This window comes from Copadichromis virginalis, linkage group LG1 (assembly GCF_057382275.1).
Source record: "Copadichromis virginalis isolate Kocher_CV1m ecotype Utaka linkage group LG1, C_Virginalis_male_GT1.1, whole genome shotgun sequence".
Lineage (NCBI taxonomy): Eukaryota > Metazoa > Chordata > Actinopteri > Cichliformes > Cichlidae > Copadichromis > Copadichromis virginalis.
The window spans coordinates 25,987,118-26,005,547 of NC_140618.1; the positions used below are offsets into that span (position 1 = coordinate 25,987,118).

An 18,430-nucleotide genomic window follows, 5' to 3' on the forward strand; every position below is an offset into this window, starting at 1 on the left:
GCTGCAGGTTAGATCCATGCTTTCATGCTCTTTACACCAAATCCACCCGTCTGTTGTCTAATTCTGGTGAGCTGGTGTGGTCTTTTGCTGCCGAGACTCATTTGCTTCAAGTTTTAACATGTTGTGTTTTCAGAGATGCTTTTCTGCACATCTTGGTTATATCAAGTGGATTTTGGAGTTAATGTTGCCTTCCTATCACCTCCAAGCAGCCTGGCTATTCTCCTCTGATCTCTGGCATCAACAAGGTGTTTTCACCCAGAGAACAGTTGCTCACAGGATATTTTCTCTTTTCACTACCTTTTTCTTCAAAGCCAAGAGATGGTGGTGTGGAGAAAGTCTCAGTAGATCAGCAGTTTCTCAGATACTCAGACCAGCCATATCCAGAATTGCTTAAATCACCTTTCTTCCCCATTCTGATGCTCAAGACCAGAGTGCAGGCCTAAATGCACTGAATTGCCGTGATTGGTTGATTCGATAGCTGAACATTCAAGTCTTGTTGTCACCATAAAGTTCATATTTAGTGAACAGACATTAGGGGGCTGTCAGTCTTCTGAACCAAAACAAACAAGCATATTTATCAAGCTGTCAGACTTTTTACTTCAAATTGAAAAGTGCTTAGTGCTCAAATACTATATTCCTGCTCCTTCCTACACTTAGATATGAACAGTGTGTTAGCTCTGCTTTAGATTTTCGGGCTGACTTGGCATTGGAATAATGAGTTAAGGAAGGTCAAAGCTGACTCATGACTTCAGTTAACTGCAGAGCTTTTGTAACTATTGATGAGCAAGTACTGAATGATTAGTATCTAGTGCATCAAGATCATCATACACTACACACCTTTTCTTTTTTTCATGCTTTCCCCTCAGTTTCAAAGGTGTATAAATAATGTAGCTTTAGCTAAAGTCCTCTATCTCCCAATCCTCATTCACTTTTCTTTTACCCCAAGTTCACATATTTTCTTTTATCAATAATACTAAGACTGGTCCCAGCTGTAAGCTTCCCAGACCAGCTGGTTAGTCTACATAAAATGTCTCAAGCATTGAGGGAAAACAACACTGCTATTTTAGAAAGCTGGCAAACTGCTGCGTTAAGGGTTTTTGTGTGTTGGAATAAATATGTATGCCAAAAGCCACATTTATCATTTACTCCTGAGGCTAAACTGCCACAGATGTGGATTGTGTTGATAGAAGAACAAACATGCCGTGTTGTGATGCCCCTCCTCTTCAGAAAAGTTTTCTGCGAGCTGGCTGCAGAGATGGCAGCTAAGACTGGGCCGTATCATACCGTTCACGGTAATACTGGTATAATGTTGGGCAACGATAAGAACATGAAATATCGCGATAGAATATGGGTAAAACACACATGCGCAGTGTCTTTGTTTTCATACGCACATGGCGAAAAAGGCACGGTGGCGACGGAGAATGACAAGGGCGAAAGCGGATCGTTGAATGAAACGGATGAACCAGAATTGGTTTGTAAAAATGCTGCAACTTCAGTGGTGTGAAACTGGTTTAGCTTTCGTCCATCAGATACACAACAGAGCACTATTTTTGGTAGAGCATGCCAGCGGGCCGTCGTTATTACCGTGTTTTTTGGAAAATACGGCACACTTAAAATCAATCATTTGATTTTTCTGAAAATCGACAGTGCCCCTTATAGTCCCATGTGCCTTATGCATGAATTCTGGTTGTGTTTACTGACCTCAAAATGATTTTATGTCGTACACGGCGCTCAAAAATCTGTCAAATGTTTTAGTACGACTTTGCTTAGCTACGAACCCGCGCCGCTTGATGGATTGACGGAGCATTACGGCTATCGTAGGCAGGAGCCTCGCGGAGTGATACGTACGGTGCTTCAACATAATATTACCGTATTGTGTGTATAAACTCTTTTTAAGTTTTGTGGATATTATACTTGGGTATGCTGAGGATATGTCGGCCAATTTCCACTGGAAATGCCTTTTGGTTAAACTGTCAGCAAGAAGGAATTTGCATTTGTAGTGTTACATTTTTATATAAATTTAATGCAAAAAACAGCTGCTTGTTTAAGTGAAAATACATTGATGGGTTTTTTTGCACTAATAAAATTGTGGAGTTGCAAAGTATTTTGTCTAGTGTCAATTATCGTCAGTTATATCGTTATTGCAAATTTTCAAATCTATATCGTGATGAATATTTTTGTCATATCGCCCTGCTCTAAACGGCAGTGCTGGTAGGAACTCCATCCATACAGTAATACTGCAGAAGATGACTGCAAATTTAACAAGGCCTTTAATTTTTGAGTAAGATTAGAACAAGGTGTACTTTTTGGAAAATAGAGATATGGTCACAACATGTTCCAGTCTGCCTCTTTTTTTTTTAGGAGGCTGTAATTTAGGGCAATTTTATTTAATTTGCAGGTCCTATATAATTATTTTTGGCTTGGTATTTGAGTGCCAACTACCGAACAGGCTGCCTCATTATACTGCTCTGCACATAACTGCGACTGCACTTCATTATTCTGGCTCCAGAACAGTATATGAATATATACTCGTCTCAGTCACCACTTCATTCACATACGTTCACTGCACACTTTATTAGGGGAACCTGTTGAGCTCCTCGTTAATGCAAATATCTAATCAGCCAATCACATTATAGCCACTGAGCATCAGAATGGGGACGAAAGGTGATTTAAGAGACTCTGAACCTGCCTGGTATTAACAGGTGTGCTGGTCTGAGTATTTCACAAACTGCTGATCTACTGGGATTTTCCTGCACAGCCATCTCTAGGTTTTACAGAGGATGGTCTAAAAAACGATAAAATATTACAGAGCTGATACAAATGCAGCATTAACTCAAATAACCACTCAATACAACCACGGTGTGCAGAAGAGCATCTCGATACAGAAGACCGCACTTAGTGCCACTCATGTCAGCTAAGGCCGGGAAAACTGAGGCTACAGGTCATAGTGGCTCGCCAAAAACGTCCTATTATTTTATCTTTTCCACGGCAAAATACAGTAAAGACTATAAAAACTGAGATGAGAAAACAATTTAATCTCAAACCTCCTCCCGCCTACCCTTAGAACACCAGAACAAGGATATAAACATACTTAGAAATGACTGATATGTTTTCTCAGTAATATATAAAAATAAGCAGTCATTTTATCTAACACATCGAGTACACTAATAACTTTGGGGTTATGTGTTAATAAGCTGCCATACTTTTAACAAAAGATATGAAGGGTTGCTAGGTAGCATAGCATAGAATTTCCCAACAGATCCTCTAATGGTGTATCTGATCTTTTGAAAGAGCTTTTGAAATGACACATTATTTATCTGATCAGATGAATGAACTATTGTCGGTGCTGAGTCTCAGTTTCTGCAGTTTTCTTCATTTGGATGGCACGTTTTAGAATTTGGTGTCAGCTTAATCACTCTGTGCACCCATCTTCTTATGGGCTCACATCAGGCAATGACGGCAACTAAATCAGGAGGAATCGTGGCAGTTCAGAAGAAAAAATTGGGTTTATCCCAGTATGAGCAAGATGTGCCTAATTCCTAACTGTTTATGATATGATATGATAAAGCAATTAAATAAACATGTTGAAAATTGGTGAGTTTGGTTTTGGAATGACATCACTAAAGGCACACTTACTGGCTAATAAATATATTCCTTCACTGGATCCACACACACACACACACACGCACACATTTTCCCACGGTGGGACATTTATACTGACTTAGATTCTTTTTTGGCAGACCTACCCTACTCGCCTAATCATAACTTCTGTGGCCCTTTGAGACACAGTGTGCCAGCAACACCACTGAGCTCTGAAACCAATAATTTTAAATGGCTTAAGCGACACCTCAACAGTTTGTTGCTGTGTTGACCAAAGCACACCTGCAGTAAGCGCTGTCATGAGTTTGTGGACTCACAATGGTCAAAGCTCACATTGCTTGAACTTTGACCTCTGTTCATGGTGTCCAATACTTCAGGGCCATTTAAAACAATAGCAAAAATGGAGTAAAGGCTGATATGAAATCCTTCAGTCATGAGTTTGTGTTTATATCAAAACACTGGCAGGAAAATCCAAGTTTCAGTCCATGTGGGCATATCAAGCAAACACAGTCTATTGGCTAGTAACAGCTTGGATTTATTATATAGTTTATAATACAATGATCTACCTATATAGGTCTGAGTTTCTCAACTTGAGTTAAATATATGCAGTTTTCATGGACTATGCTATTGAATTTGTTACTTAGGTGCCCTAGAACTTGTAAAGTATAGCCTTAAACTGAGTTTTGCCCTTTAAACATGAATTCATTTAAGTTAAGTTTATGCTAACCTGCTTTTGTCCCCAAAAGATCTGTAGGTACTCATAATGTGGCTGTGTAAACAGTGTTATTTCCTCACAACATGGATAATACAATGACACACACATGCACAGATGAACACATACACTGATACCCTGACACATGTAGAGACCAATTCCCCGGTCTGGTAGAAGAGGATTATGGCAGACTTCTCACTCAATTCCAAAACCCCACGGTCAGTCATAGGAATTCACTCAATTTGAATTTAGTTTGCAGCTTGTTAGGATGTGAATTGTGCCAATGCCACCCTTATGAAACTGGAATTAATTTTACTGCTTGAATATCCCACTTGCATGGCATTTCAGCAATCCCACATTTGGTTTGCCTAAAGACAAATGTACAGCAGCTGGTGAGCAGGCAGTGCAATTTTACAATATTGCATTCTTAGGGGTTTTTTTTGTTTCTTATGTTTGAAAAATATGTCTAGAATGATTCTATTTTTGGGGGATGTTATAGGTAAACGAAAAAAAAAAAGATTAAAAAAATGACAAAACTGTCATACCTCTGATTGGCAGTATTCGCTAATGCCTAATGGAGTAACTACCCCACATGGTATTATAGTACTACTAGTATCGCACTACTGGCTTTTAAGGTATGCACCTGTATACACAAAACCTCCAGTGTCTGGATTTCAAGATTTCTAACATGTATAGGAAGAGGATGCTTTTATTAACATTAAATATTTATTAAGAGTCATTTGCATTTCCCTCATTGATGGTCTGATCAGATCAATCTTCTTTATGAATGGAGCATTTTCATACCACAGATGCATCATAAAGTGGGTCACATTCATTTTGTTTACTTTCATTTAGGAAAAGGAATGAAAAAAAAAAAGAGACACTGACAGTTTGCCATAGTACATAGCATGTGTTGTGTGTTGCCAGTGTGGCAGATAATTCTAATCTTTCCCCAAGGGGATGTTGGTCAGCATTATTGTTGTTTATGAAATGTTGTTCGTTTTAGTTAGATAAGGATGATTCGCTCAGTACGGGCTTAATCAGCCAATTAATAAAACAATTACTTGCAAAGGAGTTAAAAACTGGTAATTATATTTATATATATGTATTATAATTTTGCGGTAAACAGATTGTTCTCTATCACTGCGTATTAAGACACAAGCCGTCTGTGGCGTTTTGTTTATGCAGGATGTAGTTTACCCCATCGTTTGATTTTTCATGCATTATAAAACAGGCTAGGTTGTCAGATCTCCTGTACCTGTGAGAGTGTGTGTGTGAAGTTTGTGTGTAAGTGCAAGCCAGGGAAACAAGTTCAAGGATATGCACTCTCTCCAGAGGTTTGCATTTTCTTATTGTGCGTGAGTTGATTCTCAAGATGATAATGACAGGCTTAAGAATAAGATTTTAACAATGCTTTGTTGACCATCTCTTAGACTCAGGCTGCGTTTATCCCCCAGAGTGTTCTTTTCATGCTCTCCAAGTAATTTAGTCTGGAAAATTAAACGACAAACATTATTACAAATAGATGAATGTGCTTTACAAAAGCAGCTCTTAGAACTGATAGACTCTTTCATAGCTGTTACTCTTAAAGGCAGATGCAGCAATCCCAGTTGCACATAAAGATCCTACCTTAGAAATGCTACCAAAGTAGTCATTTGTAGACAGAAGAGAAAATTATATATATTATGCACTTGCTGAGGCTCTTCTTCAAATGGAATGATATATCATCAGTAATCACACAGGCTGTCTTTCTATTTTTCTTCTCACCTATCGTTGATTTTAGTCTTTTATACTATGGTGTGGTTTGAATAACAATTCATCTCTTTCTTTTCTGTTTTCTGATTTCTTTTCAGTGCAGCGTTTCTTAAATAAAGACTAAGAATAATAATTTTAAAAAAGCCCTTGTGCCAGTTGGGCGACTCCATGCACTCTGCTGGGCCCCTAATAGTTTCTCTAATGCTGCTGTATGGTCAACCAAAAATAATAGACAATCAATCAGAGTGGTTGCATACAAATTATGAATATTGTGTGTTTGCTGGCGAGGAATGAATATGCAATGGAGAGGTCACGCTGTTTATGCAACTATACATAAAAGCCTCTAAAGTGCTACTTAGCCCTATCTAATGAAGAAAAGCCCCCACTCCCACTAAATGAATATGAACAATAAATATAAAAAATTATAAATGATAAGAATAAAAAGAAATGCATTTGTTATGAATAATGAATTGCGGCAAACCATGATTAACAAGATGAGACTACTGAGTTGGATTAGAGCTGTCTGAGTCACCAGCTACATAATAAACCAGCAATTTTACAAAAAGCCCTGTAGTAGTTTTAATAAAACACAGTATTTCAAGGCAGTGGCACCTTTAACACAGTGGCCAAGTTTATTCAGCCCGAGTTTATTAGATTCATGGTACCGAAGTGGAGTTCAGTACAAGAGATTGGAAGGCTGTCGGTAAAGATGCTTTAAATGACAAATCACTACAAGTGGGACAAATAATCAATATATTCTGAGATAAGCCCCACTGATATGTTTTTGTTGTGCTGCCACTGATTTCACAAGATGTACTCTGCTTTCTTCTCTTCCTTTAGAATTTCTGAAAAAACAAATCAAATAAAATGAACCCTCTTTCATAATGCATGGACAAAAGGATGCAGCATTGTGAATGCAGGAAATACATATAGTAATGTTCAAAATTCTTCAGTCAACCTTCATTTCCTTATGATTTGATAGAAAAATGGGAAATAGCTGCTGTGATTTATTGAAATACACGCAAACATAGATGTTAATACAGCATATAAGACAAAAACAGAGCTTGTACAATTGTAACGAGCTTGACAGTCAATATTTGGTGTGACCACATTTATTCTTCAACACAGCCTGAACTCTCTTAGGTATGCTTTCTTGTAATTTCTATAAGTAGTCTTCAGGAATAGTTAGTAGTAGTAGTACTTTTTTGCATTCATATTTGTCAATCCAGCCATCTAGTGGTCCAACACCACTGGTTGAAATGCAGCCCCAAACCAGTCTCCACCATGTTTTACAGATACCCGTAGATGCTTACTGTTGATCTCTTCTGTGCATATTGTTTAAACTGAAAACTTTAAATTTGGATTCGGCCTCCATAAGACTTGTTGCCACTGATTCTCAGACCAGTTCTTGTGTAATTTGTGTACCTCAGCCTTCTATCAGTTGCTTCTTGACACTCCCCTCCCAATGAGACAATTTCTGATGAGACTTTTTTGAAAGAGTAGGTGGATAAACTGAAGGGCCAGATGCATTTCTCAGGTCCCGAGTCAGGTCTAGGGCTGTGCGATATGACTAAAATCTCATATCCCAATATAAGACGTTTCTCATCCCGATAACGATACATCTCAAAATAGTGCATTTTTGTTCCTTCTCATCTGTAAACTCTCTCCATACGCTTTCACGTGATTCTTGTTTAGGTGGTTGAAGAGGTTTGTCGTGTTTGAACTTGTGGTGGGGATCAGTTTGTGGCATAATTTGCATAGTACAGTTTTCTGTCCATGTCAGACTTTTCAAAACCAAACCATGTCCATGCTGCAGAGGTAGGAATAAGGTCCTCGATTTTTTGTGACTGGTCCTTCTGTTTGGAGCTACCTGGTTCTGCCTCATCTTCACTGTCCATGCTGGTTTTCTCTGTGCCTGCATCCACGTGGTGACCATCTAAACGATGAAAAAATATTGCGATACCATGAAATAGGGCTGTGCGATATGACCCAAAATTCATATCTCGTTATTTTTTAGCTGCATGGCGATATAAGATATATATCTCGATTTTTTTTTTTAAAGCCATAAGTTAAGAACAAAAAGAGAGTTCTTAGTCACACTGTGTCCCAGATGTCACACGGGCACTTTTATTTACATACAGCGTAGATGTACATGAAGAAATTACTCAAAAATAAATTATCAGCATTTATTAAATAATCATGGTCCATAAATAAAAGAAAACAATGTTGTTTTTGTGCGTAACAAAAAGCTCACAATTGTGCAGTCAAAATGTAAACTAGAAGACGCTGAGCATAATAACAAAGACAGATTTCACAGCTGCACCACGTCTCTGAACAGGTGCCATTTGTGGTCCTTATACACACACACAGTACGGTAATATTACGTTGAAGCACAGTACGTATCACTCCGCGAGGCTCCTCCCCGGTAGCCGTAATCCTCCGACAATCCATCAAGCGGTGCAGCTCCGTAGCTTAGCAAAGTCATATTAAAACATTTTTTGACAGATTGCTGAGCGCTGTGTACCACATAAAATCGGTTCGCGGTCAGTAAGCACAACCAGAATTCATACATATTGCGCACTGTCGATTTTTGAGAAAATGAAAGGATTTTAGGCCGTGCAGCCCTTCCGGGCTGCATGTCGTTAGCACGGTTAGCTCGCTAACACGTTGACGCCGTCCAGCCCCACACATGGTAACTCGCTAACGGAGATTTTCCGCTTTCATCTTGTCATTGCCTGCAGGTGAAGCTATGGGGGAGGGGGAGTTGTGTTCAGTGAAGGAGAGGCGAGGCCGAGTAACGTTGCGTAGAGACAAAAGTGGACGAAAGAGAGGCAAACCTGCGGCTCCACAAGTATAATTATAACGTAACATAGACTATATCGATATAAACGATATTGTCACATCTTATATCTCGTATGAAAATATATCGATATTTTTAAAAAACTCGATATATCGCCCAGCCCTACCATGAAACAAACAATAGTGTATAATACGAAACGATAGATATTTTCATTTTGTCATCCGATATATTTCGTCATATCGCACAGCCCTAGTCAGGTCTAGTCAGGCTGCGATTTTCAGATACTATTCATCTGCTGTGCGTAGTTTTCAGGGTCACCACTTCTTCTTTTGTCTTTCACTGCTCCACTTTTCTCAAATGCACACCATAATGAGACATTATGATGTGCATATGGTTTTTAGCTAATAGCTTTTTGAGAATTACCTTGTTGGAGCAGAAATAGTCTTTTATGTCTGTGACACTGTGTTATCTTTGGCTTTTTTTAAAATAGATTTTTATCAAGTCAACTAAACAAATTGCCTTTTCGCAACATTTCTACTGGTAACAAAGTGGCTAAAGATACATTTAAAACTGTTTTTTTGCTAATGTGTCTGCTTTATGTAGACAAAACACTGATTCTTTTCTCCACTTAGGTGCCCTTTTTTGTACTTGAATGATTCATAGGTCAGTGTTGTGGCTCAAACAAAACGGTCAGTTACAAGGACTGAGCTGAAGTTAGTGAAAAAGCAGCCAGTGTCAAAAGAAATAACTTTGAAAAGACCTTCAGAAAGTCTTTAAAATTTTGGCTCATTGGAAGCAAAATATCAAACCTGCTTCCCAATATGTTCTTATAATCGATGTGTTTTTGTTTTCATAAGAAAAGACAACCACAGGGTTTCTTTTCATGTGTACACATAATCAGCATATCTGTAAAATTAAAGTAGCTGAATTCAAAGGTTGCTGTACTAGAGGTGTGGCAAAATAAACAACAACAGGCCAGGTGTGAATGCCCCTTCCTGATGATTCACAGCACTGCATAAAGAAACCTTTTTTTAGCCTTTTCTCTGCTTTATACAGAGGGCTGCTGAGCACGCATGCTTGATTTTAGCTGTGCCTCGTGTCATTTATACAGCTGCACTCGCTCACACATGGGAGACACCAGTTTAACTACTGCTTTGAACTTCTGTCAACAGCACGGCTCACCCGGGCACCTTAGAATTATGCTAGAGGTTGTATTTAAGTGTTTGAGTGCCGCTGACGTGTGGTAGAAATGCAACCAGCGGAGAAATTTACAGAGTTTTTTCCTTTTTGCTTGTCATTCTGAGTAGAGCGACTTCAAAATAATTGCAAAGGATTTTTCTTTTGTCCCTGCATACATGAGATGATTTGAGACCTCCATATAAGTGTGATTTCCCCCCCCCACAAAAGAACTAAATCAATGGCACATATTTTTAATTTGATACAATTTAATTAATAATTACATTATTACAGTTACGTTTTTTAGGTCAGAAGGTTCAATAAAATCTCAGGTTTCCCCCCAAAATGTGAACTTTCTAGCAATTATTTCATGGTTGAGGCTTTACAGGGCTAAATCAAAGCCAAACTAAAAGCACTTACATTTAAAAAAAGATATAGAGTTGAAGAGTGGAGTCAGATAGGTCCGTGTGCAACATACCATAAAACGTTGCAAAAAGATGTTTTCCCTTAGAGAAAGCCTTCATAGTCCTATCGAAAGGCATATTTTCAGCCTGCGTATCGTGCCTGCGCCACATATGTCTAAAGAATGCCATGTCACCTTGAAATCCAAAATTGTCTTAATGTGAAAAATTCTTCTTTCAAAGACTATTTTATGATGATGTTTATACATTAGAGCAGCCCATTACCAGGGGGGAGGGAGGGTATGGCATTTTGCGTAGTAATGTGTAAAACTATAAGAAGCTTCTCTGTATAACTGAAGGAGTGCTATTAGTAAAGATTTAATCGTTCTGACTATATTAATGAGGGCGGTTTTGTAGATGACTGTATCTGCATACAAAATGCATCTCGTTTCATCTGAAATTGTAATTTTTTACTGAAATTTTTTTTGAATGCAGTGCCTCATTTCTTCAGACATAATGCTGTAAATGACTTTAAAGCACCAAACTCTGGAGACAAAGCCCCTCTGTGCCTCTGGCTGAGGGACTGTCATTATTGCTTCCTTATTCAGGAGTGAAGCTATTTCCTCCTCCACTGCCAGTCTCTGTGGTGTCGAGGGAAGAGCGGCACGTGGAATGCGGTCGAAAAAGGTGGAAGCTTTGTGGCAGAGTTGTAATGCGTAGCACTCGCACAACGTGCTCGTGGAAGGGGGATGCTGCAGATACGCACCCCTCTCTGATGCTGCGAGCGCTGCTTCTTCTGTCTGTGGTGGAGAAACCTGAAACCTGAACTCTAGTGTAAAATAACCTGAGTCTGATATGGTGAAAGGCTCTGCCATCGTTGGTGTATTATGATTGTTTTTATTCTCTCTTGTTCCTTGTTCATTGGACTATGTACACACAGAGCCTGCAGGTCACTCACCATTACCTGTGTGCTTGGTAGTTAAAAAACAAATAAAAAAAATGTATCAAAAAACCTTTAAATTTGCAGTGTTATATCGGACGACCTTCTCTTTGAGATTAGTCACAGAAAGTAACAGTCCAGTGGGGGTTTTTTTTTGTATCACATAGCAAAAAGAGGCCTTTCTTTACACTAAACATCCATTTGCACAAATCACCAGTTTGTTGCTGAAACAATGTTAAAGTAGTATCTAGACTCACACGGGCTAACTGTGGTTGTTGAGTTGTCATTGGTTTACTTGTTTGGACTGGACCCCTTTTAGGTTATTTAGAAGTTAAGTAAGAGCCTTACTTAACTGACGACTGATTGATTGATTGATTGATTGGTTGATTGTCTCTAGGAAGATATTTGGATGTTAAGTTGATCTGATCCCTTGTGCATCTGAGCCAGTTGATTATCATTGCAGTGTAATTATTGTCTCCACCCCTTTCTTAAGATGTTTTTCCCTTTGCTTTTATGCCTTTCGTTTTCAGTTTTTATGGGCGAGGCGTCCACCGTCTGCCTGTTCCTGTCACTTTACCTCCTGGGTAAAGTTAAGATGTTGGTGAAACTTGCACACAATGATCAACTAATTAGCCTTTATTAATCAAGGTTGCATTTGTTGCTTCACAGGAATCACTGCTCCCCTACAGGATTGGTCAGATTTTAGTGAAACGAGATAAGTTTGTTGTGGACATTGCTGTTTGCCAGCCTCCTTGACTTCTCGCTGGATTTTAGTTCTTATTGGTGGGCGCAATAGAGCCAAAAGACAACAAAACCTGTAACTCTGTGTTTGCACTTTGCACATTACAATAACCTCTAAATTGTGATGAGTCATGAACAGAAAGAGCTACTATGTTACTGACGTTCTGTTTTTTTTTTTTTGTGTGTGTTTTGTTTTCATGTATTTCCAGCTTCCACTGCACAAAAATGATCGGTTCCTTTAATTTTCTCTGTTTTACATGTTTTTTTTTTTCTGTATAGCTTTAGCTAATCCGCTCTAAGTTTTCCAGTAGGAATGATGTCACTCAGATACATAGCAACGCATAATAACAGAGGGTTTATCTTTTAGCTTACAGAGAAGGGGTTGAGTAGGAGCCACTCGCACTGCCTGATGTGAAGAAACGCATGTGCTCACAAGCATACACTGAATGAGAATAATGTGTGTTTGTGTGTGCGTGTGTGTTTTCCTGGCAGACAGTAAAGGACAAATGCATGTATCATACCTAACAGGGTAGGTGGAGGGAGGGGGTGTACTCTTGTTCCTGTGAATAAAAGAGAGCAATCCATTGATGTGTGAAAGAGAATCTGCAATTTGTCCTCGTTCACCATTCCTACCTAAGATATCAAATACACACGCAAACACACACATAGGCTGATATGCACAAATATAGCCCCATAGAAATGAAGAGTGCCCCAAAATGCACCAGCATGCCCTGAGAATAGAATAGCACTCCAATATGCTCGTCCCATTTGTCTCAATCGGCCGGCTGTCTGAGCGGTCAGTCTTGGGACCTGAATGGGAATACAGAATAGAGTGCAGCTTTTTACACTTACTCAGCCTCACTGTACTCAGTATCTTTCTGACCTCTGTGGCCTTGCTACATGGAGCAGATACAACGCATCATTCACTTCAAATCGACAACATGCTTTTGCAATGTTCATCCACGCTACCAAACAACCTAACCTCTGATCATATCTGCACAAAGTAGATCGACCCAGAACTACTGAATTCATCTCGCGTTAAATGGGTTCAGTGCTTCTCTGAGCCTTTAAGGTCTAAAACTCATATTTTAGGCCAGTAAATGAGTCAGATTTTTGACCATCATAGGCCAAATATACAGATACTGCAGTTTTGGTCAGTTTAGTTCCACTCAATTTACTTAGATTTTCTTTTTCTTTTTATTCAGATCACTTTCATGAGGTTTCACATTTGGGAAACACGCAGTATGAAACAGTCAGCTGCACTTGTAATGTTAAACTAATTAATTAACTCTTTGATACAGCGTTTAATAATACTACTAGAAATCATAACAGTAAGATAACAGACATGATCCACTTTTTATCACCTTCCCTCAGATTATCCTGTGTTCATTGCGGGCGCTGACCGGCTCAGTACAAAGCATCTCGTGCCGGCTATTATCGACCCATTAATTGGAAAGGGGCCCATTGTAGTGAAAGGGTTGGGCAGTACAGACAGGCAGGAAGAGATGGAGCCTTAAGATCAGCCTGGAATAGTTGGCAGGAAACAGGGTCCTATGAAGTGGCTTAATGTGCTTTTTATTGGCTCGTGCGGGGTGGAGCATGTAATTTAGGTGTGAAATGTCTCTTTTCCCTTTTTGATAACAAACCAAACAAAATACCATCGTATTTACCGTGCAATGGGGATGTGCATTTCCATTCATCGTGCTAATCAAAGCAAATTTAATGCTAATGTACAACAGACCGTTGACATTTCAAGGTTTTTTGGTCCATGTGGATGCCAAAAAATAACTTTTTGAGTCTGTTGTAATAATGAAAAAGTAAAAGTTCTGTTCACAAGGATATTATTTGTTTTGTGTGCACAGGTGTGGAAAATAAATTAAACCATATAACCGGCAGGAAAACTATTTTCTGTTAATGTCCTTTCCTCCTGCTCAGTGCTAACAGAGCTGAGTTGATTGAAAAATATGCCCAAGGTTGATACCCTGGTCATAAAAGTACAGAAGGGGCACATCAATATAAAAACTCCCAACTCTCTTTTCCAAAAAAAAGAAAAAAAAAAAACGCAGGCTGTTATCATTTCAATGCCAAACGATTTCATTCATTCTTCTCCTTACTTCGTGGTCAGATTCCAGTCTTTGACATAATCTGTGGGTGTTTTCTTTTAGTACTGGTTGAAGGCTGAGGCAGAATAAAGTGTTTAGGTAGAGATAAAGGTGCTGGTGAAAGCATGGAAGGTCAAAGAACTGAGGTGGCCCGCCTGACCTTCACACACCCTTTTTCATACCGAGCCACCGCTGCGCACGGATGACATTGAAATACTCTATCGACTGTGAGTCAAGCTGTGCATGTGAAAAACTCTGGCACAAGTAGACATTACTCACTAAACATGACATTTAACCGCCACGAATTCAAGACACAGAGAGTTGTGCACAACACAGGGTAATTATTTGTGTTGCTGTGATGAATACTGCTACAACACTATGAAAGCTATATCTCTCAAAGACATTTGTTTCCGCCATTCCTCCCTACCTGAGCATGACTTGGTTTATATCCTCGCAATAATTTCGCCTAAATATAAGCATATAACTTTCCCTCTCCCTGTGTTTTTGCTGAGAAGTCTATATATCTTGCAAGTTTTTTTCATTTTTTGTAACTTTAGCTATTTCTGGAAATTCTGAAGATTTTCCTTTAACATGATCAAAACCACGACACTGATCTACCCTGTAAAACTTCAAGTCATACGGTGCTTTATCCTGTTTATGCAGTAGGGCTTCTACCAGTATTTCATTATACTGCTATGCTTTATCACAGACGTCATTCTGTTTCTTTGCATCCATGTGCATGTGTTTTAGTTTCCTATCGATTCACGTTAGTAGAAGGCCCCTGTGTGCGATCGGGTTACCCATATGAAATAAAGCACCACAGGGTCCAGCACATGCAAGATGCGCTTCCTCACAAACAATTTATTTTTGTGCACAAAAATAGAAAGGACAAAAAAAAGTGCAGGATATTCTTAGAGTGTCAGCAGATTCCCGTGGAGATGTTGTTAAAGGAACAAGGAGAAAATAGCATTTTAAATTCTGCACAAACAGTCCGACTAGGACTCCAGAACCGTATCGGCAATGTTCTCTATTTTCATCGAGACTGTTGTCCTAGCGCTCATTGATTATATGATGTCTGCCAGATTTGATGTTCAGCTCTGTGGTTTACTCTCAAATGGCTAATTAGCCTGCCTTATGTGGTTAATGAAATGCTCAAATCTTGGCCATGTAGGGCTCCCTTTTTTTAATTTTATAGCTTTTATCACCCCTAATCTGTCCTCTGCCTTATTTTTTTATGCATAATTAATCATATGTCACTAGGAATTCTTGTTTCGCAGCAGGACTCATTTCTTTCGTGCTTACAACATACTTTTGTCTCTCTCTCTTCTCAACAGACGGACAATTTCCCCACGGAGCCTAATTATATGGGTAGCAGACAACAGTTTGTTCAAAGGTAAGGGTTGAGATCTGTGGCCTTGACTAGACATCAGACCCTTGTTTGTTCGTTTTTTTCAGCTTTATTTTATTCCCCACAAACTACTTTAACATTAACTGCGCTGACAATGAACTGTAGTGAGTAATAAAAGGAAGAAGACGGTCGTGTACATTAAATTAGCTTGAAAGTCGGTCACTAAAAATATTCTGTGTTACTAGAACATTATCACACACAGGATTGGACTCAAAGCAGACAGCAAAGCTTGTGCAGTATTTTTAGAAGCATTTTATTACATCCTAAATCTTTAAATCATTATAATAATGTTCCTTGCTTGGCATTCAAGAATGGTGTCTCTAAACTTCCTTGGAGGGTTAAAAAACACCCACTAAGAAATCCTCCACCACACTCAGCACTCACAGTCCTTTTTTTTTATTTGTTTGTTTGTGTAGTAGTTCAACATTCAAAGACCCTGAGCGAGCAAGCCTCAGAGACAGCGGTCATGGGGACAGCGACCAGGCTGACAGTGACCAGGACACCAACAAAGGCTCCTGCTGTGATATGTCTGCAAAAGAAGCCCTCAAGCTGAAGGCTGCAGGCGTGAAACCACCACCCCTGGAGCAAGGTGAGCCCTTACCGGAAAAAAATGTGATTACACGAGAAATAAAGGAGCGTCGTGCAGGCCAACACACTTGAATAAGGGAAAAAGAAAAAAAGGACTCAATTCGTTTTCTGTGCTCAGCTCAAGTTATTTGTATTAATGGTTGAGCTTTTGACTTGCCTGAGCGCTCCCAATCTGAACTTATACTTGGCTACTTTATTTCCCCTACTTTGTTCTCTGCACTTTTCACATTTAAAGTGCATGGGGGTGTGCGGTTGTATCGGAGGGTGTGAGCGAGTGTGCATTCTATACACGTCCTCAGTTTATCAAAGCAGACAAGCCCATTATGTTTTTATAAGCCCAACTACTTCAGCTTCTCCATTTAGTCCTTTTCCTCGAGCACCCATCTCTGAAACTTTGATAATGCAACATGGAAAATGACTTAGTGAGCGGCAGGCGATGTAGCTTTGTACTGCGGTGATTAAATATGAATAATTATTCTAAGCGCTGCGGGTCGGGCAGATTACACATGACATGTGTAGAACAATAACTCCCCAGATATGAGTTGTTGGGGTCCCTCGCACCCCAGCGACCTCACATGATTCGTGCAGGGTCAGGGGAAGGAAGCAGGAAGTCAAGATCACACACGGGTGTGGTGTAAGGTGATAGGGCGGGAAGGTGAAATTCTCCCTGCGGTTTCAGCCAGTCGTGTACATCGGCGTGCATCATTACCTGCTAGGAAAAACACAGATTCCCACAGAGATACAGATTTCCCAAGTCTGGCTGACAGGATGCGGCAGTACAGTCCTGTATCCTGAACATGGATTCTCAATAATGACGCTATTAATCCAGGGAACAGACGGGCTGTTTTTACTTCTTGCGGAAGGACAATGACAATTTGTGCAACACTCTGTGCTGCAATATGCATGTCTCACTGGATAGCGTTTTTTTTTTTCCTTTTCACTGGTTTTTAGAATGGGAAAAAAAGCCCACACATGTTGGCAAGAGAAATTGGACAATTAAAAAGCTCCATATGTTTCTCATTTTGAAAATGTTCTCATTTAATTGTCCAAGAGGGAGTAAATGGATCGCATTTCTACACACAAGACACATGACAAAGGGAGACGAGAGAGTTTGGGGCATTAGTCGGCGTGCAAAAGCTGTTGCTGGTGGTGTCGGACGAATGCGTGCTGACCCCGTCGGCCTTTGCGCCAGCTGCGACCCGTCCTTCCGCCCTTCCTGCGTGTTGCTTCGATCAGGAATGTCTTGTTCTCGTACAAAAGATCGCATCAATACGCACATATACGCGCGAAGGCCAGCGGTGCTGGAAGCTCAGTGAAGGGCTATAAACTGCCTGTTCTCGCTCACTTTATTCTCACCCTCTGCTCTGTTTTCAGCCCCGCTCCATGACTTTCGTTACACTTCTCTACCGCTCCTTGTTTGGGGAAATCGATTGATGTGAGATTAGACAGTTAACTGGCTGCAGCTGGCTGTGTTTTGCCAATAACATGCAGGCTTAGCTAGGCCTGTGGGGGAGGGCTGGAGCAGGAGGCCAAACCCTGGTGCTGGAGTGGTAGTGAGAAGTGAGGTGTGGTACACATCGCTCTGGCGGTGTTCCAGCTTGTCTTTATTAACTTGCAAAAATACCAGTTGAATGCTGAAAGGCCTCGCTGTGAGTTAAACCACACCTAAATATTACACGATGCAGTCATGGTCAGTCACTCTTAGTGCTACTGTTGTCTTTATTGGTACTGAATCATTTTATGCCTAATTGATGAGACTTTCTTTTAAAAAAATAACCAAAAATCAAAGAATAAATGCAATAGAGGAAACTCAAACGTGAACTATTAAAAGGGAATATGATGTGGCCACAGTCAGGTTCTGCCTAATATTTAAATAAAACTCTGTGTGTGTGTGTGTGTGTGTGTGTGTGTGTGTGTGTGTGTGTGTGTGTGTGTGTGTGTGCGCGCGCGCACTCTCGTGCTCCACATGGAAGGACGCAGGTCTGTCTATTATCAGATGGGAGAAAAAAAGGAGAAAGAAAAGGGAGATTGTCATTGGTCACTGTCTCTGGGGTCGTATTCCTGCAGGCTTATTTTCTTCAGATCTCAGCACTTAGCATCTCCTTCATAGGTCTCTCTCTCTCCCTCTCTGCCCCCCTCCTCTCCTTCCCTCGTTCATCCCATCTTAAGTCCTCTGTTTCCCTCTAAGCGTAGTCCTCCCAATTACT

General features: G+C 40.0%; 1 protein-coding gene across 2 annotated transcripts in view; it reads left to right on the forward strand.

The window, feature by feature from the left end:
* The window catches only part of pcdh17 (protocadherin 17), a 65,953-nt gene that overhangs the window by 13,888 nt on the left and 33,635 nt on the right, over positions 1 to 18,430 (forward strand). For both annotated transcript variants that reach the window (XM_085456643.1, XM_085456651.1), the window contains exons 3-4: positions 15,562 to 15,620; positions 16,052 to 16,224. In XM_085456643.1, the coding sequence (XP_085312769.1) occupies positions 15,562 to 15,620; positions 16,052 to 16,224 (232 nt within the window). The remainder of the gene's footprint in view (positions 1 to 15,561; positions 15,621 to 16,051; positions 16,225 to 18,430) is intronic.